The 25,840-nt window shown below is 40.7% G+C and overlaps 1 protein-coding gene across 2 annotated transcripts in view; it reads right to left on the reverse strand.

Annotated features, from left to right (window-relative positions):
- The window catches only part of cdk13 (cyclin-dependent kinase 13), a 78,226-nt gene extending 57,467 nt beyond the window's left edge, over positions 1-20,759 (reverse strand). Inside the window, exons 1-6 of one of the 2 annotated variants that reach the window (XM_048266347.1) lie at positions 19,008-20,759; positions 18,832-18,870; positions 5,623-6,201; positions 5,358-5,519; positions 5,138-5,277; positions 4,864-5,034 (exon numbers count right to left, since the gene is read on the reverse strand). In XM_048266347.1, coding sequence (XP_048122304.1) covers positions 4,864-5,034; positions 5,138-5,277; positions 5,358-5,519; positions 5,623-6,201; positions 18,832-18,870; positions 19,008-20,143 — 2,227 coding nt within the window. In that variant the 5' untranslated portion in view covers positions 20,144-20,759. The remainder of the gene's footprint in view (positions 1-4,863; positions 5,035-5,137; positions 5,278-5,357; positions 5,520-5,622; positions 6,202-18,831; positions 18,871-19,007) is intronic. The other variant, XM_048266348.1, reaches the window with a different exon arrangement.
- Between the last annotated feature and the right edge of the window lie 5,081 nt (positions 20,760-25,840).

The following is a 25,840-nucleotide window of genomic DNA, read 5'->3' on the forward strand; positions in this document are numbered from 1 at the left end:
CTGTACTGACCCTAGGCAGATGGGTCAGGCCCTTGAGTCGTGGATCTGCTCGAGGTTTCTTTCTATATGCATCTCCAAACTCTAGGGAGTTTTTCCTCGCCCCTGTTAGTCATGGGCCTTTTCTGATTGTTTAACACTCTGTAAAGCGCCATGAGACATGTGTAATGGTTTGGCGCTCTGTAAGTGATATTGAATTGACATTATAATGTAAACATGACATGTCATGCTATTGATAATGACAGTAGAGTTAGGGGAAAAAGATTGTCCATCATAATTATTGTCCTATTGCTATTCAGAGGCTGAGCTACTGAACGTGTAGCCTGCTCTTGCTTCCTTTCCCCCTATAGACTATTGCAATTAAACAATTTACCGTATTGTTGTTCTGGATTGACTCATCATCTTCAATATCTTCAATGGAATGTGGAGGAGATTGGCCAGCGATGCGATTGTTGATGTAATCGAGCGCTTCTGCAGGGTTGGTGAACTTCACTCGCGCTTATTGTCATGGTTGAATTGTAGTGTGGCTGGGTAGTACCGAATTTGATATGTGCGGTGTGGAGCAGCTGCTTGCAGTCGGAGAAGGCTGCACGACGCTTATTGATGTCCGCACTCAAGTCGGGGAATATGCGAGTTCTTGATCCGTTGTAGGTAAGCGCACCTTTCTCTCGCACAAAGCACCGGATCCACTCTTTAGTCTGGAAGTGATGAAGCTTGACAATGAAAGGTTGGGGTTTGTCACCCTCTGTTGATTTAGGGGCTAAGGTTCTGTGAGCTCTATCGACAGGCAACGGTATTTGGAAGTTTTCTTCTCCAAACAACTCCACAAGTAGATTTGTGATTAACTCCGTTGGCTTCTTCCCCTCTGTATTTTCCTTTATCCCCACGATTCTTATGTTCTGTCGTCTCATGTAGTTTTCTAGGTATGATACTCTCCTTCAGCTCACGATTCTCTCTAGCTAGGGAGGCTTGAGCTAGCTCCACACTTTCCAGTCTGTTATCGAACCCATTAAGTCCTTCCTCCACACTTGTAATTCTATGGCCAAGTGTATTCAGTGTTGTGTGTAATGAAGCATTAGACTCGATGGACGCTTGTATAGCACCAACTGCTTTTGCTAATGCATCGATGGATTTGATATTAGCATCTTTCGAGGTTGTGGTGTTTCTCGAAGTTGACTGGCTTTCTCTGCTGTCCCTGTCGGAGTTAAAGAAGCCCTATGCAGGTCTGGTTATTCCTTCGCTGTTTCGGAGTAAACCCCCACTAGCTAGCGAGCTAGCCATCAAGAAACCAAGCTAAACACATACAGGGCTCACAATAAAACGGTCGAGCAAACACATTGTTCAAGAGACTATCAAATCACATTACAAAAACGAAGTTCACCCAAGGGTAGGCTACTTACAATTTCAATAGCAACAAAGCCAAGTCGGAGTCCGTTTTGCAGTCTTCTTAGAAACTACAATCTGACTACATTTAAGGCGCGATTGGATACTTCCGCTGAGTTAGATCCGGATGTGTTCGGACCGCGACCAGAAAGTTGCATATTCGTTTTTTCCGCGGAGAAGCACTAGGGGGAGACAAAGCACCCACCAAACGACGCAAAAAGTGTTGTAGAACCATCAGAACGACTCTCAACCTGCATAATTAAGGTCATTTTTGCTAACATTGTTGCATAGGGCTTCTTTAACGGTCTTATTTGGCACCCTCTCACTTAATTCACGGCCAATGACCGAATTATTAGAATCCGGGTAATTTAAGGTCCACAAAATACAAATTTTGTAAAAGATTTTGCAGGAGCTGCGGTAGACACGTCTACTCCCTTGGCATGCTCAACAGCACCCTCTCATATTAGGCTACTTTTGTATCAGAATCTCATCTCCTTCTTGTTCCTCCTGAATCTTTCTTTATTGTTGGTATATTTAGACTTTTCCAATAAATTTGGTGATTTGAAGAAATTAGTTACACATCTCATGGTAGGCTAGCCTAAACTGTTGCTTTTTTCCGCATAAGTTAGACACTTGAAGTAACGCGAAACTGCTGATGTTTATGGGAGCTGTGGTTTTTATGCTGCATTTGCATCAGGGTATGATTCGCACTGGTAATGTTTTTCAATGTTTCAGTGATTTTGTAGACAATTTGGTTAGAAGTCACTTATACCAGTGCACCTAAATATATCATGTTGAATTTTGCACAACAGTGGTGCACTTAGTGCTGGGCGGTATGACCAAAAATGTATATCACTATTTTTCAAAATTCTTACGGTTTCACGGTATATGACGGTATTTTTTTTCAATGCATAATCAGATGTTCACAGCATTTTCTACAGGTTGAGAGAGGAATTGCTGCAGTACTTTGACTAAGGATGGTCTATTTTACTGTCATGATGTAGAATAACTCCACACTAGTGGTAATGCAGTTTTGCATGGCCCCAGAAAATTATGCTGTTTACAAAGAGCCACTCATGATTCTAATGAAGAATCTAATCAGAATGCAAAGACAATTGCAGTCAAAATACTTTACCGTGCAAATTTCACAAACATCTTGTATAAAACCAGTACAAAAAGTAGTGCAACTTGCAATAATATGGACCCTTTCAAGAGAGTTCCATTATCAGCATCATAGTTGGCCCCACAAGACTTCCTTTTTAACATTCCATATGTTATCTTAATGCAGAGGAAGTAGATTGGGGCCCAAATAGAACGTTCAAGCATTGTTTTCGTTTTTATTGTTGAAAGGGTCTATACTTTTTTGAAAATGATACAATTTAAAATAAAAGCTCTCTGCTAATATGCTTACTCTGTCAAATAGGCCTATCAGAAACATTCCTTATTATCCTTAGTGTGGTTTACATGACGTTAGTGGTAGGCTAACGTTAACTTCATGTGGATGTCTTGTTGTTGCCATGAGCTTCGGTTCGGTTCGCTAGGCAAAACATTAACAAAAATGTTCGTTTTGGTGCACTGATGACAGTCAGGATCATTTCTAACTAGCCAGCTAGTATTGCTCAGTGCATGTCTATGACATTTACTTGCTTGCTACCTGGATAATTTCAGCAAATATTCTTAAGGTGAGATGAATGATAAGATCATTAAACTTCACTGTGTTCGGTGGGTTGCTAACTAACGACAATACCTACTAGCCAGCCAGCTAGTTACAGCTGTTGAACAATCTCAATAGAATTTTTGTGACTGTAAATCCCTTTCAATGCAGTATCCCTTAACGTTTTTCCTTAACTAAAGAAACTAGTGCTGGGCGGTATGACCAACAATGTATATCACGGTATTTTTCAAAATTCTTACGGTTTCACGGTATATGACGGTATTTTTTTTCCATGCATAATCAGATGTTCACAGCATTTCCTACAGGATGGTCTATTTTACTGTCATGATGTAGATTAACTCCACACTAGTGGTAATGCAGTTTTGCATGGCCCCAGAAAATTATGCTGTTTACAAAGAGCCACTCATGATGCTAATGAAGAATCTACAAATTGCATCTTGTATAAAACCAATACAAAAAGTAGTGCAACTTGCAATAATTATACTTTTTTGAAAATTATACAATTTAAAATAAAACCTCTCTGCTAATATGCTTACTCTGTCAAATAGGCCTATCAGAAACATGCCTTATTGTTATTGTGTGGTTTGCATGACGTTAGTGGTAGGCTAACGTTAACTTTATGTGGATGTGGATGTCTTGTTAGCCTGCCATGAGCTTCGGTTCGGTTGGCAAAACATTAACAAAAAAGTATTGCTCAGTTCATGTCTATAACATGCATTACTTGCTACCTGGATAATTTCAGCTAATATTCTTAAGGTGAGATTAATGATAAGATCATTAAACTTCACTGTGTTCGGTGGGTTGCTAACTAACGACAATACCTACTAGCCAGCCAGCTAGTTACAGCTGTTGAACAATCTCAATAGAATTTTCCTGACGGTAAATCCCTTTCAATGCAGTATCCCTTAAAGTTTTTGCTTAACTAAAGACACAATTTAAGGTATTCTGTGCAACACCCTTAAATAAACCCCTTACCTAAGGAGAAATGAAGCCTTAAGGGTCATACTTCAGGAGAAAAACTGAAGGTGTTTTGTGTTTACCCTCAATATGCCTCGCAGTCGCACCATGCGTGCGTGTGAGAAAAATCCCGTCTGAAACACTGTCGGGCAGCGCAGCGTTCCAAACGTTGTGTAATCAAATACACCGGTATGGCGGTATATTAAAAATTCATATCATAACGAAAATATACACCGGTATACGGTGTGAACCGGTATGTCCCCCAGCAATAAAAGAAACAATTTAAGGTATTCTGTGCCACACCCTTAAATAAACCCCTTCCCTAAGGAGAAATAAAGCCTTAAGGGTCATACTTCAGGAGAAAAACTGAAGGTGTTTTGTGTTTACCCTCACTATGCCTCGCAGTGGCACCATGCGTGCGTGTGAAAAAAATCCCGTCTGAAACACTGTCGCGGTATATTAGAAATTCATATCATAACGAAAATATACACCGGTATACAGTGTGAACCGGTATACCGCCCAGCACTAGGTGCACTCAGGCACAATTGCAAATGAGTGGTTTCCTCTAAATGTGTGTTTTTGGTATGGATTGTGGAGACTGTGTTTTTTTTTTAACACAGACAGATAGATTGCAGGTATTGTATCTTACAGGAGAGAAGGCTATACTCCATGGCATGGTATGGTATGGTATACACTTTCTGCTTCATGTTCAAATCAGACTGATTTACAAAACACAAAGTCTAATATAATTAGCAAATTATGTTAATATCAGTAACACATATTTAACACACCAATTTTTGATTATTGCAAACCCACCCCTAAAGACACAGTTTTAGTGTTGGGTTAATTACCTTTATCGTTTTTGAAGTCGAGAGCATCCTCCTTATCTGTAACAATTTCCTTCATGTTGATTATACTCTTGTGGTTTAGTTGACGAAGGATCTTTATTTCTCTGATGGCAGTAATGGGAAAACCTTCCTTCTCATTGTCTAAACGAACCTTCTTCAGCGCGACCATTTCAGCTGTCAGAGGTCATGAAAGTTTCAAGATATGAGAATTAAAAACAAGCAAAACACCCAAACAGTCCAATCATTTTTCAAAGATGAAGTTAGAGTGACCTCCTACCTGTGTCTTTGTCCTTTGCCTTATACACCTGTCCATAAGTACCCTCACCAGTGATCCCAATGATTTCAAACTTGTCGACACATCGTTTGCCCCAATCAATTTCTGCCTCCTTAATCTCTCCAAACCGAGGGCCACATATTCTGTGAGAAACAATTTCTGAATAATGAAAAAATGACAAAATAAATAGCAAAAAACTTAACATGGTGGCTATAGATCATACTTTGGCCTCCTGCGTAGAATGTTGGGCTTTTTGTCTTCTGATGGACTAGATGTGGAAGTATCCTCAGGGAGTGCTGGAGGAAGTGGGAGGTCAGTAAGGAGGTGTCTCGCTTTCCTCTCTGGCTTCTGTTTTCCTGTGTGTGCCGGCAAGCACTCCTTCATTCTGAGAACATAAACACAGACATACAGTACAACATATCGGATCCATTCAATATATTTTCTTATCTACTGGCTAAGTCACAAGAGTTAATAACCATAACACAAACCTTTTCACCCCATCCACATTTTCCAAAAGGAAGGGTGGCAAGTGCAGAGAGGGCATTGTGCCTACTGGTAGTCTGGTAACCGGTTCCTGCTCTTTACTCTGGCTAGCCATGACTTTATTTTTCTCCTTTTGAATGAGCGGATCCTCCTCAGTTTTTATGCTTTTGCTTCTGGCAAGAGGGACCTCTGATGTCCTCTTGAAGATCTTAGCAACAGGTATATATTGGCTAGACATACTGGAATCCTGGAATCTTGACATTCTCTCCTGATGCGGCAGGGGTGAAAATGGTCGAGTCTTTTTCAAAGTAGCATGGTTTGAAGTGTGGCTGTCTTGAAGCACAGAGGCCGTGGATGTGTTACACTTGACGGATGAGGAGTTCTTCACTCTGGCTGCAACTTCAGCAGCTTTAACTTTCTTCTGTTTGCTGAGCTCAGCTGCCAGTGTACTCTTTAATGTCAGTGTGCTGGGAGATAAGCTTGAGGGTCGGCTGCGAGAACGGGAATGGTGGCGATGGCTTCGGGAACGTGACTGACATGATGAGGCATATGGGCTTCGGCTGCGAGATTCGCCACATCGACGACTAATGGAGCAGAAACAAAGAGCAATATTTGATTACACCTCCCTATTACCCATCCTACAGAATTTACAGTGAAAACAATCCCATGTACCATTAGTGTGCGAATTAAAAGATCTTAAGGCTGCAGGTATAAGTATAAGTATATATACTTTTTTGATCCCGTGAGGTAAATTTGGTCTCTGCATTTATCCCAATCCGTGAATTAGTGAAACACACACAGCACACAGTGTACACACAGTGAGGTGAAGCACACACTAATCCTGGCGCAGTGCATCAACAGCGGCGCTCAGGGAGTAGTGAGGGGTTAGGTGCCTTGCTCAAGGGCACTTCAGCCGTGCCTACTGGTCGGGGTTCGAACCGGCAACCCTCCGGTTACAGGTCTGAAGTGCTACGCAGTGCACGGCAGGTAAACATGATTTTATCTTATTTCTCTTCCTGTTTACATTTTTGACAGAATCTTCCAATAATTGAGTTTTGTAAAAGTTAAGACTGCTCTTAAGATCACTCACACCAGCCCTAGCTTTGGAACAATGTGCAAATTGAGTCTTATAAACTTTTTTTGACCAATATGTTTTATGCTATGCAGATGACACACAGCTCTATCTGTCCTTTCCACCTGATGACCCCTTGGTTTCAGCACGGATCTCAGATTGCCTCTCATACATAGCTACATGGATGAAGGCACACCACCTCCAGCTGAACCTCTCAAAGACTGAACTGCTGGTCCTCCCAGCTAAACCTACCATACACCACGACATCAACATCAAATCTGACTCCCTGTCTGTTTCACCTACCAGGACTGCAAGAAATCTAGGAGTTGTTCTCGACAACCAACTAAACTTCTCAGATCATGTTGCCTCAGTCGCCCGGTCATGCCGTTTCGCACTCTACAACATACGGAAAATCAGGACTTACTTGACTCAAGATGCTACCCAACTTCTGGTTCAGGCAATAGTCATCTCACGACTCGACTACTGCAACACCCTCCTGACAGGTCTCCCAGCCTGTGCAGTGAAACCCCTTTAGATGATCCAGAACGCAACGGCGCGCCTGGTCTACAACCAACCCAAAAGGGCACGTTACCCCGCTGCTCATCCAGCTACACTGGCTACCTATGGCGGCCCGCATCAAATTCAAGGCCTACAAAGCCTACAAAGTAGTCTCCGGTTCTGCTCCCACCTACTTGAATGCCCTCATACAGACATACGCTACCTCCAGACCTCCTCAGACGAACGACGTCTAGCTCTACCACCGGTACGCTCAGGCCAATCCAAACTTTTCTCATCTGTTGTTCCTCGTTGGTGGAACACACTGCCAGTTGCTACAAGGGCAGGGACATCCCTCTCCATTTTCAAAAAACTCCTGAAGACCCAGCTCTTTAGAGAAAATCTCCTCTCATAGCACCACTTACAACAAGTCTTGCTGATCCTAGCACTCACCAGCCGTCTTAAAGTGACACGTAACTGTTAAAAACAGCACTCACTGATGCGCTTCTTCTTACTGTACTCTACCGTTTTTTTAAATTGTCCTAAAATTGTTGAGAATTGCTTTAAAACTTAAACTGTTTTCCATGTTGTTAGTCGCTTTGGCTAAAAATGCGTCAGCCAAATGTAATGTAATGTAATGTAATGTTTTATACAGAGTTACCACAGTGCCACCTGTGGTTGTATAGAGTAACCTGTGGTAACTATACAAAACATATTGATGTCAATGGTGCATTTTTCCCACGTTCAGGGTGGAAAATAAAAAAGAAAGATTTGCATAAGAATTGGTGTTTTTAAAAAGAAGGGATCATGGAGAATGAAGAAAAAAAATCTTTGTATATTCCCACAAGGTGTTTGGGCGCTCTCAAAATGAGAACCAAAATGATTTTTCAGACTTGTGAGGTCTGCTGTTCAGACCCTGAAGGGATTTCTTTTTTGTTCATTGCTTTTTGTGAGTGTGTTTCTACTCATCTCAATAAGGAAAATAAATTAAGAGCCTATGTTGAGTACATATGTCTTCTGAAGGCCTAAACAGAGCCCAGTTAAAAACTCCAATAAAATCTTGATCAACTTTGAGGGACAGCTATGACCATGCAGGATCATCCAGACCAAACGTGATGATTTTACTACATACTATTACTATTTATGTGCCAGCATGCAAAATTTGAGCCTCCTACATGGTTTAGTTCTTGCGCTGTGGGCTTGTGAACTTAGACAAAAAAAAGAGCCCGAACAAAATCGACACCCCCTCCCCCTGTAAAACTGGCTGTATCTTGGAAAGTATTGATCTTACATAAGAGTAATTTTACAGTGTGTCTCCTGGGTAACATAGGTACACCTGGTAATTTTTTCAGATTTTTGTGAGACCCAAGTGCGTGGGCCCTGGTTGAATTGACGTGGAATGACCCTTGTTAATTTTTTGAACAGTTATTGTATCTAATGACACAGAAAACACAAGTCGAACAAAATCTTTCTGGGATCATAGAACAACAACAACAACACGTTACATTTTATATAGCGCTTTTCTCAACACTCAAAGCGCTTCATATGGAAAGGGGGACCTCACTAACCACCACCAATGTGTGGCACCCACCTGGGCGATGCATGGCAGCCATTATGCGCCAGAACGCTCACCACACACCAGCATGAGGTGGAGAGTGACTGAGTGAATGAGCCAATTACAGTGGGGGATGATTAGGGGGCCAAATTGAATGAGCCAGGTTGGAAATTTAGCCAGTACACCGGGGAATCCCCTACTCTTTGCCATTAAGTGCCATGGGATCTTTAATAACCACAGTGAGTGAGGACCTCGGTTTAACGTCTCATCCGAAGGACAACATCTCCTGCACTGGGGCATTGGGATCGATCTTTTTGGCCAGAGAGAAGAGTGGCACCTACTGACGACTAGAGATGCGCGGTTCGTGGTTACAGCCGCGGACTCCGCGGTTAAACAGCGGATCGGGCGGATGACATGAAGAAATATGATATTTTAATTAAATTCGGGCGGGTGGCGGTTGAACCAATCAAATGAAAAAATATATAGCCTATACATTGTTAAATTGTGTTACCTACATCCAGGTGTATTTCCGATGTTTCACTGAGCAACCCCTCTCACGCACGCACACACACACTAAAGGTAACAAAACGTGTAAATGAAGTAGCCTATCGTAGCCTACCAGCATTTTTTCCTCTCCAGTGTGCAATAAGAAAGTAGAATAGGCTACAGTGCAAGTTGACCGATGATTCATCTCCCATGTCGCGTCTCGTTGCAGAGCCTTGGTAGGCCACTAAGCAAATCTGCAACCTATGAGCCTCTGCCAGTACTGGAGGAGGCCTAAACATCTCGTAGATGAGACTGCCTGGGTTATTTTGTTTCGATATTATATATAAAACACATAGTCATTGTAGCCTACCATTCAGGGAATATGCATTTAAAAGAGAGACAGATTAAGGAGTGATATGACTCAGAAATGACATCGGGCAATGGCAGTGCGAGATGTTCAGAACGTAAGAGTTAAAACTTCTACAAGCTCAATAACATCCACAGCGGAAAAAAGAAGGTCAGAAAAATAGTCGGAAAACTTAGATGTGTAAGGCAAGCAAGTTTGGCGGTTGTTACTAAAAATGTGAACATGCACGTTGCACTGTTGTGCGGTGGACTTTCGGAATGAAGAGTCGGCGTTTCTTTAATATCGAGGCGCCATAGTTTGTCCGATCGGCCTGCTGGTATAAAATGAATTGCGCTGTCTGTCTGAAAAAGACACGCTCTCTTCCCATGCAGTCAAAATGAATGGGAGTCTTCAGAGCAGGCTCGTCATAGTGTCACCCTGACATGACGGTGCGTAAAGTAGCCTATAATGTGAATGACTTGTTATTATGACCGCCGCGCAGCAAATTTCCATCAAGGACTCCCGGGACACTGAAAGACCGGGGTACACGAAACTTGGTGGGCATGTAACCCCATATGGATAGCATGGAACCATCGTTTTTCGTTTTGATCTGTAGCCCCCCCGCTGGACTGCACCCCCCGAAAGGAGGGTAGGGCAGACACAGTTTTCTGTAAATATCTCGAGAACCGTAGGGTTTAGGAGGACCTTTTTTTTTTTGGTATGTTGATCTCAAAGGGCCATGGCAACCATAACCACTCATTTCATGTATAGCGCCACCTAGTTAAACACAAAAAAGTAAAAATGAGGTGTTGTAATCGCAGGTATCTGTAACCTAACATAGTCAAAACTGCACGATATCGGAGGTGTAGGATCATTATGACACCCTCTGAATGCACGCCAAGTTTCGTGGAATTGCGTTCATGGGGGGCCACACAATAAATTAATTTATGTTACTATACACCAACTGGCCTGTAGGTGGCCGGAGACAGTTTTCTGTGAATATCTCCAGAACCGTAGGGCCTAGGAGGTCCACCTTTTTTTTGTATGTTGGTCTTAAGGGGGCATGTCAACCCATCCCATTACCACTTATTTCATGTATAGCGCCACCTAGTTAAAAATGAGGTGTTATCACAATATCTCTGGCTGACATGGTCAAAACTGCACGAAAGTGTAGGATCATTATGACACCCTCCGAATGCATGCCAAGTTTTGTGAACTTTCGTTCATGGGGGGCCTTACAATAAAATAATTTATGTGTACATTTAGTGACCGTACACCAACAAGGATTCCCGGGACACTGAAAGACCGGGGTACACGAAACTTGGTGGGCATGTAACCCCACATGGATAGCATGGAACCATAGTTTTTCGTTTTGATCTGTAGTCCCCCTGCTGTACTGGACCCCCTGAAAGGAGGGTAGGGCGCAGACAGTTTTCTGTGAATATCTTGAGAACCGTAGGGCCTAGGATGACCAATTTTTTCCGTATGTTTGCCTCCAGGGGTCATGTAAACCCATTCCATGTGCACACATGTGCATAAACAGATACACACGCACACACATACATTCACAGTAATCATACGTATGACACACTCACACAGTAGACATATGTATGCATGCATGCACAAACACACATACGCAGGCAAACACACAAGAACGCGCACACACACACACACACACACACACAAGAACGCGCACACACACACACACACACACAAACATAAACGTGTACACGCACACATGCACACAATTCAAGAATTTCTCAGAATTATGAACAGGCAAGATGGGGGTGGGGTTGTATAAAATGAATTTTACATGTGAAATCTATGAACTAATCATGTTTTGGTACTTGTTGTCTAGCAGATACCAGTGAGAATTGAGTGTGGATAATGCAATTTAGTGAGACAGTTAGAATCATATAGGCCTTTCAGCGTGATTTATTTTTGTGGAAAAAATGTGCTGGACTGGGCGGCGGTCATATTTTGTACCGCTCTGCGGTACATCTAGTTTTATTAAGGAGTACAATAGGCCTTAATTAGTAGGCTAAATAGCAGCATGTTGAAATTATGTGCCAAATTGCGTTTTTTATTACAATGATAAAATTGTAGGCTACAGGCCGATGTTCTTCTCTCTCCAGGGCCTAAATTTCACTGCGGGATTACAGATATTGCACATAATTTGTCCCACAACTCTCGCCATCATAATGCGAGAAATTCCCGCATACACTTTACAGCCTGTCTGGTGATGTTAATCTAATCATGAAGTGTCGTGAATGCAGGACTATTGACCAGATGGATCAACTAAGGAGTTGAATTGAACATAGCCTCACGCACACGCACAGAGAGAGAGAGAGAGAGAACCACTTTGCGTTTACGCTTGCATGACAAACTTTTACATCTGGAGAGAGCTCCTTGATAACTATTCTGCAGCTCAGGTTACATCTGTCAGTAGGCTGCTCACTAAAATTATTTATGATCCCAGAAAGATTTTCTTTGACTTGTTCGTTTTTTTAACATTGATTTGACATAGAAAACATAATGAATTGCATCCACATACCCTTATGCACTATGCGCAACTTTTATTCACTAGCCTAAAACCGTGAGACTGAAGGTTAATAACCCTCACGTATTTCTTAAAGTAACAGGCACTCAATTACACACATTACCAATGTGCACTCAATTAGATCTACACACCACATTAAAATTGTAAGTGTAATAGTTTAAAAATCAATAACTCTTTTGATCCTGTGAGCGAAATTTGGTCTCGCTTTTATCCCAATCCGTGAATTAGTGAAACACACTCAGCACACAGTGAACACACAATGAGGTGAAGCACGCACTAATCCCGGCCCAGTGAGCTGCCTGCAACAACAGCAGCGCTCGGGGAGCAGTGAGGGGTTAGGTGCCTTGCTCAAGGGCACTTCAGCCATGCCTACTGGTCGGGGTTCGAACCGGCAACCCTCCGGTTACAAGTCCGAAGCGCTAACAATATGAAGTATTCAAATTACTATGTTTAGCTACTAGTATGCAGATTATACATTATTAACTAAACACTTCATATGAATTTCAAAATATGTGTCCCTGCAAGGCGAAACCAGTCGTTTTGTGCACGATAAACAAACGTACAGGTTAAAATGACGAATTTCACGTTTTCGCATAATTCGACAGTATATAGTCTACACTTTCATATTGTGAACAAATTTCACGGATAAACATACATTTTGACTGTTAAACCCTTACTTTATTTAGGTGAACATTCAACACATTAGCAGTCATTCTCTTTGTCCACGCCGCTATAAGGTTTTACGGTAGGGTACGGTAGAGCTACTTTACTTACTAAGTTACTTACCCGTTACTTAATGTGTCAGCTCTATATTGTTCTTGGCAGATGTAACCGAATACGAATGTGAAAGACTTGCCGTTCAGGGCACGAACGGTCAAATGCACAAACTTTTAGAAATATCCTGGCGTCATTTTAGGGACCAGGAGAAGTTTTCCATTGAAGTAGGCTTGTGCATTTTAAAAGTAGGCTAGGCTATACACAATCTGTGTACACAGAACTTCCTCTCCCCTTACTTCCCCCGAAATACATTAATTATATTCTATAGTGACACCTTATGACCATCCCAGGTATTAACTAGGGGGCAGAAAAAGACTCATTGCACGGTTGAAACTGCATAGTCAGTCATCCACTTCAAACGCTACCGTAAGGCTAATCATAGCTGTGCCCTCAAAACTATCGCACGTGACAATTTACTTAAAAAGGTGATTTTCTCCTTTTCTGGTGTATCGTGACAAGAGAACCATGCCAACTTTGGATGCGGTTATCTTAGCGATACTTTTTGCAATACCCTCGATATACATATCATTGGAAAGCTTAGTTTATGGCCGTTTGTGTGAATACAATAACTTAATTTTGTAAATTTTACCAAAGCGACTGATTTGGCCTTGCAGAGTCACATATATGAAACAGAAACATATGACACAAGCCATCATTTTCCATGTGTGTTTGTGTGTGTGTGGAGAGTGTCAAGTAGAATCTAGGATGGCCACTGGCAGAGGTGGAAAGTAACTAATTACATTTACTCACGTTACTGTATTGAGTAGTTTTTTTGTGTATTTTGTTTTTAAGTAGTTTTTAAAATTGGTACTTTTATTTTTTACTTGATTACGTTTTGAGTGAAGTATTGTACTTCGCTACATCACAAATCCCATCCATTACTGAGTAAAAAATGTAAGACTAACGACAACCAAAAGGAAAGGAAGGGGGAAAATTGCGCCTGGAACCACTGCAATGATCAACATGTAGCCTACCATAGGGCATGAATCAAGCTGGCGCCAAGTCTTTTTGAAATAGATGGAGATGGAAGTGAATCACGAGATACCTCAGATTACCTGTGTAACCTAGGAACTCCGCTCTTTCAATGGGTTGCCTCAGTTCTATTGCGGAGACATTCAAGCAGGTTAACACCATGGGATTTCGTGTTACGTGTGTGCTCACCTTTCTTTGGAAAGAAGTTTATTAGCAGCTGTTTCCCCTCATTTTGATCTCTCTCTTTTTCCTGTTTTTGCCTTTGTTTTTTGGTAATCCAACTTGGTTTTCTTGGAGAAAGACATTGTACCAGCAGCACAACAATTAGCTGTCCACTACTAGCGATGCTCAACTATGTAAACAAAATGAGATACCTTATGAATCGTTGTGCAGGCGGACCAAACCATTTTGCGCTTTAGCAAGGGAGAGTGAGAGTGACTGACCTTAGACCTTGTCAAACTCATATTAGGTAGTGGGCCGGATGTGGGGGCTGTCATGGTCATTATCATTTTTCTGCATGGGTATCAGAGTGTTGTTTAATTATCACTTATGAGCAAACAAGTACAATGAAATTGAAATGCCCTACTTCCTTGTTAGTTTTTCTGCTTATTCCCTGCTGAGGATGGTTTGTAGTGCTAGATTTCTTTTATTATTATTTTTACTGTTCAAATAATGGCCATAATAATCTATGATATGACCTAATATGCTGAGAAAATAAATTCAAAAAGGTGCTTCGGGAAGAAGTTTTTTTTTCACTACAAGGCATTTCAGGCCACAGATATAACCTAGGGGACACAATGAAAATAAATTAACACTCCCCTCAATGTCAACACTATTTCTTTGCATTGATGTGCGACTTTACGACGAACTCCGGTGATATGCAAATACATAAAACATATTGATGTCAATGGGGCATTTTGCCCATGTTCAGGGTGGAAAATAAAAAACAAAGATTTGCATAAGACAAGTCAAATTGGTGTTTTCAAAAAGAAGGGATCATGGAGAATAAAGAAAACCTATTTAAAAATCTTTGTATATTCCCACAAGGTGTTTGGGTGCTCTGAAAATGATAACCAAAATGATTTTTCAGACTTGTGAGGTCTGCTGTTCAGACCCTGAAGGGATTTATTTTCTGTTCATTGTTTTTTGTGAGAGTGTTTCTACTTATCTCAGTAAGAAAAATAAATCAAGAACCTATGTTGAATAAAAAATATGTCTTCTGAAGGCTTAAACAGAGCCCAGCCAAAAACTCCAATAACATTTGTATCAACTTTGAGGGACAGCTATGACCATGCAGGATTATACAGACCAAACGTGACGATTTTGCTACATACTATTCCTATTTATGTACCAGCATGCACAATTTGAGCCTCCTACATGGTTTAGTTCTTGCGCTGTGGGCTTGTGAACTTTGACAAAAAAAAGAGGCAGAGCAAAATCGACACCCCCTCCCCCTATAAAACTGGCTGTATCTTGGAAAGTATTGATCTTACATAAGAGTAATTTTACAGTGTATCTCCTGGGTAACATAGGTACACCTGGTAATTTTTTTAGAATTTTTTGAGACCTAAATGTGTGGGCCCTGGTTGAATTGACGTGGAATGACCCTGTTTGTGTTTCACTATTCACCGATTGGGTTAAATGCAGAGACCAAATTTCCCTCACGGGATCAAAAAAAGTATATATACTAAATATTACACAAAAATGTCAATAAAAATATCAGTATCGTTATCGGCCAAAGTGAAATTTTAAATATCGGCCCAGAATGTCAATATTGGTGCATCATTCCTTTATGATGTTGGTGAGCACTACTCAGATTATGTGAGCTAGTGAGATAGTTAGCAAGTAACTCTCCAAATGTAAAAGTTTGCCAATAGGTTGCGTAGCCTAGGTTATTTCTGAAATGTCATTACACCCAACAGTAGGCCTAAATTAACTAAAGGCCCCTTCACACTGCCAAAATCCCCGCAAAATGATGTACCAGATTCGCGGAACGCCTGTCCTTTTTACATAGACCGAGGCGGAACGGCGGGACAAAGTGTCTCCCCAAATTTACTACCAAGCACTAGGGGTGTAACGGTTCATGTATTTGTATTGAACCGAAACGGTACGGGCGTCACGGTTCGGTGCATGAATTTACACGGAGAATACACGGTATAAAAATACATAAAACTCGTGTGCGGATTAATTAATGTCATGCGCAATTACTGTTAAGTAGCCTACCGTACGAGAGTTCTTTAGCGACACTTAACGCTAATCTGTAGCCTCCTTAGCTCTGATTGGCGCCTATGTTTTTTTTTTGTCAGGTAGTCGGTTGAGTCAGTCAGTCAGAGATAGCAGCACTAAGGTGCGACCCACAAGAGTTAGAGGATCCACTGGTCTCTTTAAGATCGCAAGTTTGAGAACTTCAGTTACAGGCGAGCGAGAGAGTGGTGGATAAGATGAAACTGTGTGTCGGCGTTGTTCAGCAGTTGTTGGGTATGTGAGTGGAAATATAACATGCTACTATTCAAAGCCAACACCCAGATGATTGGTAGCCTATCACTGAAACGAGAAAAAAAAAAAAAAAAAAAAAAAAAACTTCCCCTGCGCTTCACAAGCCTTTGGATACACAAATAGGGCCAAAACCTACGGCTTAAATTAAACAATTTCGTAATGACAGAAAGCTATGTAAATCGCTTGGCAATTACCTTTATGTTGGAGTAACTTGTAACTTCTCACATGAGGAGCTGGTAGTGTTAAGTGCATGGACAGTAACAGAAAGTGTCAACGCATTCTGCATTTTTGTTTTGCTTTTCCCTCCATTGTACCGAACTCGTACCGAACCGTGATGTCCGAACCGAGGTATGAACCGAATCGTGACTTCTGTGTACCGTTACACCCCTACCAAGCACCCTAGACATTTTGCCGAACCGATAAGTTCCAGCACCAGTGTGGAAACGTTAAGGCGGAAAGGGGGGACGTGGGCGGACATTTTGATGACACCACATATGCCCAACCCACCACAGGAGATTTAAAATCTGACCGATCAAAAGCAGCAATAGCAGAGATAGCACGCAAGGACAATGAACTCTTACCTTTATGGTCTACAAGTTATCCTCAGTTAGTCCACTGTTATTTCCGTCATGCAATCTTCTCAATAGAGCTAGTTAGACAGGGATCACATCTGCCAGCGGCAGCCGCAAACGTAACGCAACGCTCAGACCATAAGTTTTATCTCGTTCCTAAGCAACACAAACGGTTTGTCAATTAAATACGCTCACGTTGCGCTTTGAAAGTTGAACCAAGTTCAACGCTCAGCTTGTTCAGCAGCGTTACGTGCCGTTGCCACTGTTCCGCTGCCGAACCAAAGAGAACAATAGGAAACCTGCCGCTTGCCGCTGGCTAATGTGATCCCCGCCTTAGAGATAGAGATAGCCTTGCCATATTCTTCTATCACACAAGTCTGACTAAATTCAAAGTTTCACTCCAGAAACACTTTGTTGTAGCCTATGGACGTTGCGCAAAACTTGCAACAAAAGGCTTTACCCATACAAACTGTCATCATAAGAAAAGCATTTGTAGATGAATGGTCAACATAGCGGACTCATCTTCAGGGAATAGCAACGTTGCTCTCCTTCAATAACATGAAGCACAATTTTATTTTCATACATTAATTTGATTAACAGGCTAGACTAAGCTACATGACAATCAAGCACACTGATGTATGACAATCAAGCACACTGAAATGTTTTCTGTTGCTTCAATTTACTGCAAGCAACCGGAATCCATGCATTTCCACTGAATTATTTTTGGAATCTGATCCCTTATCATACCTGTTCATTCGCACTGACGGCTGCGAACGGTAAACTTCATGTCTTCAAACTACTGTCTGTATAAATAGTCTTGTAAATAAACTTCCAGTGCTTTTTCAAAGTTCTCAATGTCAAGGCCCTCTGAAGTCTACCAATGAAGTATGGAGCTACTTTGAGCCTCGTAAATGGTGTAAAACAGTGATTTATTTGCATGGCTAGGCCGATGCCCGAGGCAAATCGGCCCCATCGAAAAACTGTTGGTAGCATCGGCTAACTAGCGCCAGATTTCTAAGTGCAGGGGACAAGCCGAGATGAGCTATGAGACATACGTTCACACTCGGTATCATGTTTCAACACACTTTAGGTCAATATCACACCGGAATCCTCCTTTAACCGTGATGTTGCACACCGTGGTTAATAGTAAAACCGGTTTACCGTGACATCCCTACTATATGTAGTTAGTTAAAATAAAGGTTAGTATTTCTTCTCCTTAGGACAAGCACTTTTGAGTCTTGGAAAACACTTTTCCATTTACAGGGATTTTGCATACATTCAGTGTCAGAGTCAATAAAATGAATAGAGCCCTGCACGAGTAGCCTAATCGAAATTGACAAGCAGCCGTAACTAAACACGGTAAGCTCGACATCCAAACAGTATTCTTACGTTAGCTTAGAGATACGGCTTGATTGCATACAACTTAACTGCTTAATAGCAATTTAGCCCGTTGTCTTTTTATGCAATGTTTCTATGCACCAACAACAATCCTTCAACAATTGTTAATGTTTTGTTAAATGTAGCCTACATGCAGAGGAGGGGCAGCAGGTCTGTTATGAGAGAGCGCGGGGCGGGGCAAGGAAAGGCTGCGTTCATAAATAGCACAGCTCAATGAAAGGATTTTATCTCATTTAAATTATACAGCATAGAACATTATTGTGTAGCGGCCACTGTTGATTTTATGGCAGCCCGCCACAGATTAGTCAATGTATGGGAGACACTGGCAGCATCAGAATTTGCTTTAAGTGACAGTAGACAGTGAGGGTCATTCAAATATTTGCAAAATGTAGACTACTTTACTCGCATTTGGCGAGTGGGTGACCATTTTAAACCCTGTACCAAGTAACGACACTAAACAACGTTGGCGTGATTTCGTAACTTACGACTTTGTACCGGCTTGTATTACCAGTGAAAAACGGGTCCTGGGAGAGAGTAGTTAGTAGAACTGATTTAGAAATGGACTGTTCCTATAACTAAGCTCCTTGTTTACCTGCCCCAAAAAGCTTGACTTCAAACTGTCAAAAATCACAATTATCCAGTAATATTAAAAAAATGTTACCTTTTCCCTGGGCTTGGACTTGAAGACTTTCGGTAGGGACTTCCTGCTCGTCTACAACCACTTGGCCTATAAGGACTAGAGAGTTCTCCTTGTTCAAATGGGCTATGACGGCCATAACTTGGGGATCTCCGCCAACTGTATGGGCTTACAGGGGATCGGTTTCTTTTGTCACATCCGTATGGCCCTGGGGACTTTGCAATGCTGTAGGCACCATACAAATCCACATCTCGACCAGAGTATGCTGAACTGGGGGAAGGTCGCTTGTTGCCAAAACCAGGACTTCTCCTTGATATCAACTGGTAGTTAGAGCCCGGTGACTGGTAGCCGAATGAGCAGGACGTCCCATATGGACTTTCTGCCTTAAATGCCAGACTTCTTCCATAGGCCCTAGGTTCTTCACATTCTTCTTTATATGCTTGTGGTGTATCTCGATATGAAGAGTGAGGATCTTTTTCAGACCTGCTTTTGACTTTGTGTCGTTTAGATTCCCTCTTATCCAGTGACGTTTGTGGCAAACTAAGGGGCGACTTCTGAACAGTGCGGTCACTGTTCCTCGAGCTCTCCTTGTTGTTTCTCTTGTCAAATCTGCCTCCTATATGAACTTTGGAGTCTCTGTCATTGTTTAGACGATCCTTTCGTCTGTGCTCATTTTCTTGTCTGTGCCTTTCAGTTGGAGTTTGCCTTTGTGGGTCTCTATTTAAATACAATGGGTTAGGTTCTTTCCGTTGCCTTCTATCAGGGCACGTAAGGCCGCTACCGTCTAAAAAATCGCCATCACTGAGAAGGTCCAATCTACTAGCACCGTTTCTGGGCGAGGGGCTCCCCGAGAAGCGTTCAGACTGAGAGCTCACATCGTCGTACTCCACCAAAGTCCTTAGCTCCCCGTCTCTTTTAAAATAACATCTACGTTCGCTGTTGGGTTCGTCTGGGGTGTGAATGGGCTTTTCTTTGGCATGTTTGTGCCTCTTTCGCCGTGAAGATGATGAACGCCTCTTCTCCCGATGTTTGTTTCGTAAAGTAACAATGCTTACAGGATTAACGTTAATGTCAATGTTACTTCGCCTCGCCTGCCCGGAATTTCGCTGTGCCAATGGGCTGCGTCCTCGGGCCTCACGAACAACGTCCGAATTAGGCATTTAAAACAGACGTGGATAGAGAATATCCTGATTATATGAACTGGTATACTTCAAACGACCTTCTCAAGCGAACAAAACCAATCACATAAAGATAATTGAACTGGCATGCTACTGTTTTCAAGCTAGCTAAACAGTTAAGTTAACGTTAAGCAGACGCCAGCAGGTTATTCCACCATATATGTTAATGTTAACGTTCCGTATCCATCATCAGGTTAGTGGATAACAAAACTTTAGTAAGTACTTATTTACTTCAGTTTAGTGCCGAGTGACGAACATTATTCCACTGGGTCTTGATTGTCTGCCACCTTGAAACCGTCGCAAACTTAGCTAACGTTGGCTAGCTTAGTGGCTAGCAAGTTAGCCAATGTACTCCAAATGCCCCAACAGCGTGAAGTGCTTTGGTTTTGTCGTTTTCCGTGATGTAGATCTAGTACTCATATAAACATAATGCGCAAAACTAAATTTCACAAAAAAACTAAATGATAGAAGAGAAAATGTTCGTCTGGACTAAAACTTCTAAACGTTTCTCCTCATAGATCAACTCATTAAGTAGGAAGTAGCCACAAGCTTGTCATTCCAAGAGTGAATTAACTTCAGCAGATTCAAGTATGGAATCCGTTGTGAGGAACCAACACAAAATTATATTGAACTTATTACAGGTACATGTCTGCTTATGATAGTCGCTGCTAAGAGCATTTTTATAGATATGTTCACATGTTTTAATTGAACCATCTCCGTCACAGGCGCAAAAAGTAATGAAAATTGCGAAGACGTTTAAATTTTCCTAGAACAATGGATTCTCGGGCCAAAGATTGTGTAAATCAAAGATTGCATGGCTAGCGCTACCTTCCCTTCTGTAATGATGCCTGAAATTCTGGTACTTTTTTATTTGGAAAATGTCAGAAAATATAAACAGTTTTAATGAAAATGTATTAGCATGGTTTATTTTCACTCTCTCTAAAAACTTACCCTGATAGGCCTATAGTGGCCTATTTTTTATTATTATTATTATTATTTTATTTATTTTATTTTTATTTATTACAGTGCATGCACTGTTCTGTTTTGAAGAAGTCTTCTTTTTATTATTATTCTTCTAACCAAAATGACTGAGTCCAATTCAGCTTCAACTGTTTAACGTAGAAACATCGTTCAAACTCTGTAACGTGTCTTGAAAAGGACACTTGGGCAATGTATTTTTCACTTTTGTAAACTTTATACTTTTTGCAATATTAACAAAAAACTACCAAATGTAATTTTGAGGAAATTACCAGTGCATGAAAAAGCAAAAGAGACATTAACATAAAATGCAAAACAAACTTTTATTTGGAAACAGTTGTGGGTAGAGGAAACAGTTGGCGGGAGTCATAGTTGATGACAACTGACAGTTGAAATGAACAGTTAAATAGTTCAATATTTTAAATTGTAAAAATTATTTAATAGGGAATTATTGTAGTGAGGACTTTTATTTTGAAACAGTTGTGGGCAGAGGAAACAGTTGGCGGGAGTCACAGTTGTTGACAACTGACAGTTGCAAAAGAGTGTCCCAGTGACGCCACTTCCATTTGCCTCCATGGGACCTCACCTATCTTTCAAAAATTTTTGAACGCCAGTCTATGTCGAAAAATAAATGATTTTCTGGTCCCGGTTGACTTGTGCCTTGAATTACCCATATGATGTTTGTCAATTTTAAAGACAATTTTTCATGTAAAGACATTTGCAGTTTGTTTCGTAACTATTGAATTACAACACTGTGAAAGATCGTAATTCCAACGACTACAATTGTAGGAAAGCTGAGCGTAAATGGAAGAAGTCTGGTCTTCAGGTTCATTATGACATTATGAAGGAATCACTTAAACACTATAACATCTTGGTTAAGGATGCAAGATCACATTACTTTTCAGAACTTATTTCTGATCATCAGCATAATCCTAGATTTCTATTTAAAACAGTAGAGCAGCTGGTAAAGCCATCTACTGCCTGTGTCCCAGTGGAAAGTGATGCTGATTGTGAAAAGTTTTTGTCCTTTTTTACTGAGAAAGTAGAGTCAATTAGAACTTCTATCACTCCTAATACTATGCACTCTGAAGTCTCTTTCTTACAGGATAGGCATACTTTAAACCACTTCAATACAGTTACTCTATCTGAACTTCTAGAGACAGTGTCATATATGACAGTATCTTCCAGTCCTCTTGATGTAGTACCAACAAAGGTCCTATTAGAAGTAATTGAATCTGTTGGGTCCTGTTTGCTTTCTATTTTTAATAGTTCACTTTCAAATGGCATTGTCCCTGATTACTTTAAAACTGCAAGTGTGAGCCCACTGCTAAAGAAATCAGGGCTTGATCCATCTCTACCTCAAAACTACAGACCTATTTCCAAGTTATCATTTGTATCAAAGATTATTGAAAGATTAGTGTCCAAGCAGCTTTTCTCTGCACTGGAAAATAATAATCTTTTTGAAAAGCTACAATCTGGTTTCCGAAAGTATCATAGCACTGAGACAGCACTGCTGAAAGTTACAAATGACCTTTTAAGAACAGCTGATGATGGCATGTGTTCTGTCCTTGTACGTCTTGATCTTAGCACAGCCTTTGACACTATTGATCACAGCATACTGCTGCATAGACTGGAACATTGGGTGGGAATTTCTGGTACAGCCTTACAATGGTTTTCATCTTACTTGTCAAATAGGAAGTTTTGTGTTTCTGCAAACAGTTACACATCTTCATTTTCTCCTGTCAAGTATGGGGTACCTCAAGGGTCCAATCTTTTTTTTAGGACCAATCTTATTTTGTTTATACATGCTTCCTCTTGGGCACATTATCCAGAAACACTGTGTCTCCTTCCACTTCTATGCTGATGATACACAGCTGTACCTGCCCATTAGTTCCTCTGATCCTAGTATGCTGAATTCCTTAAATGAATGTCTTTGTGACATAAAAAACTGGATGTCAAACAATTTCCTCCAGTTGAATTCTGACAAAACAGAAGTCCTCATCATTGGATCCCAGCACATAGTGAAACAAATTATACCATTCTTAGGTCCCTTTCCATTTTTAGACTGTGTAAAACCTGTTGCAAAGAATCTTGGTGTCTGGTTTGACAGTAATTTGAGCTTTGAACGTCACATCACAAAGCTCATACAGTCTTGTTTCTATCACCTCAGAAATATTTCCAAGATTAGTTCCATCTTAACTTTTAAAGACACTGAGACCATTATACATGCATTTATTTCTTCACGCCTGGATTACTGCAATAGTCTTTTTTTCTTGTCTGAACCAAAAAATCTATAAAGAGACTTCAAACTGTTCAGAATTCAGCTGCCCGGCTTCTTACTAAGACAAAGTACTGTAATCACATTACTCCTGTTTTAGCCTCACTGCACTGGCTCCCAGTAAGCTTTAGAATTGATTTTAAGATTCTTCTGATTACTTTTAAAGCTCTACATGGCCTGTCTCCCAACTACATATCTGATCTCCTAGCACCTTATACACCTGTGCGTACTTTAAGATCATCTGGTAGTGGTTTCCTAACTATTCCTAAGGTCAGTCTCAAAACTAAAGGGGAGAGAGCATTTAGTGTCAGGGCACCTAAGCTCTGGAATGACCTGCCTGATGAAATCAGGTCAGCCAAGTCAGTATGCTCTTTTAAATCCTTCCTTAAAACTCATCTTTACAAGCAAGCCTTCCTTAGTTTTGTTTAAGTAATATACTTCATTTTGTGTTAAGTTTATTAAGTTTTATTTCAGTGTCAAGTTTTATTTCAGTAAGTTTTATTTCAGTATCCTAAGTTTTATTTCAGTGTCAAGTTTTATTTCAGTAAGTTTTATTTCAATGTAAGTTTATTTTCCTTTTTCAAATTTATGTTAAGTTCTAATTGAATTATATATTATTTGATTGTTATATTATTATGTCTTATTTGCATTTTCATTTATGTTGATATTGTACAGCACTTTGTAACTTTGTTTTGAAAAGTGCTATATAAATAAAGATTATTATTATTATTATTATTATTATTATTACAAACCCATCAGTCGCGCTAGTGACGTTAGCTCATTCACAGCCACACTAGATTGTACAAGCACACCAGCAACAGGTCTTAATTGGGCTTTCCTTGCCGATGCAACCGTTAACTAGCATAACAGCTAGCATGCTAATCTTATCGTTTCATTACGTTGGTGACGTACATCGTTCGAGACGAGAGATGTAGTCCACTGAGCGGATTCGCACAAAACCAACATAACTTTTGAAGTCTATCGAACAACAGTACTTTCTTGACGTGGAAAATTATCTTTTAAACAGGGGCGTCATGCAAGCCAAAATTCAGAGGGGGCACAATCAGGCATTTTTTTTCGGGAGGGGGGTCATGTTAGAGGGGGGCCGGAGATTTCTCCCCCTGGAAATTTTGAAAATCTGGCTGCTAAACATACCATTTCAATGCAGTTTGGAAGGGACAGAAATACCTTAACAGAGCAAGCAGCAACCCTCATCTGTCTGAGGACTAAGATAAAGTATCTATTTGTGTAAGGTAATGTACAGTAAAACACATAGGTTGGTGAAAGAACTGTAAGCTCAAATTCAGCTCATTAAAGTGTAAGCTCATTAAAGCATGTTTAGACACACATTGCCGTTGTCATGATTTGATTGATATGTGACCCAAGAACAATCTTACATTAAAAAAGTTGCTGAGGTCTGACTTTGTGGTGCTCAGAAATTAAATTAGTTTAATCTTAATTCATGTGATGAAGGACTTTGAACGAAGTTTGACAGGTCTCAGTGCTGAGTAAGGTTAACACTAAATATTTGAATATTTTACTACTAGTAATATATTTTTCATTACCATTATGGCAAGCAATAGGCTAGGCCTACCTCATTTGTAAGTTGCTAACTGCAAATCATGAGCAAGTGACCTGATAACCTAAGTTATTAGCACATGAGAGAGACTATTATACTTTCTTGCCCTCTATCTACATCACGGTCATAGCGATCCTATTTATATAAAACAACTTTAGGCCTCCTTTTAAAAGGGTAGCCTATCCCTTTTCACTACATGGATTAGCTGCCACATACGTGAAGAGAACAAGTGGAGATTGAGAAACATCCAACGCAATGCCTTGGTAGGCCCAGGGTGCGATTTGTAGGGGGGGATGGTTAGGATTTCCCCCCCTCTGGTTTTCCTATCCCTACCTCTGCTAAATTATTTTTATCGTCGGGGGGGACAACATTTATCCCCCTCTGCCCCACATATTGATTAATGCTACTTCATATAAGTAAAGCGCGTAGAGTAGAACGTAGGCCTATTGTCCGAAGGAACTTACATTAAATGAGGAGATATTTGCTGAATGTCACAAAAAGTGTTACAACAACTTTTAGAAATAATCTGTACTGCAAAAACGAATGCTGGTGGGTATTTAAACTATCTAGCGGGTGTTTTAACAGCTGCAAGAAATAGAAGCTTCATGGTCTTTATGTTCTGGTTCGCGAATTATTTTCATAAAACTTTTCATAAAAAGTTGCCCTATAACTAAACTCTTCACTGCACTGTAGGCAATTAACTGACAGTATGATAGGCTATTTATTTTCTGTAGGCTACAATAAACACATTTATTTTTTCAACTTTTGCAATATTACGCACTTGGCTACTGAACGCAAATCAACAGGAGAGAGAATGCGTAGCCCTACATGGCGTGTAGCGCAA

The sequence above is a fragment of the Alosa alosa genome, chromosome 16, assembly GCF_017589495.1.
Source record: "Alosa alosa isolate M-15738 ecotype Scorff River chromosome 16, AALO_Geno_1.1, whole genome shotgun sequence".
In the NCBI taxonomy this organism is placed as follows: domain Eukaryota; kingdom Metazoa; phylum Chordata; class Actinopteri; order Clupeiformes; family Clupeidae; genus Alosa; species Alosa alosa.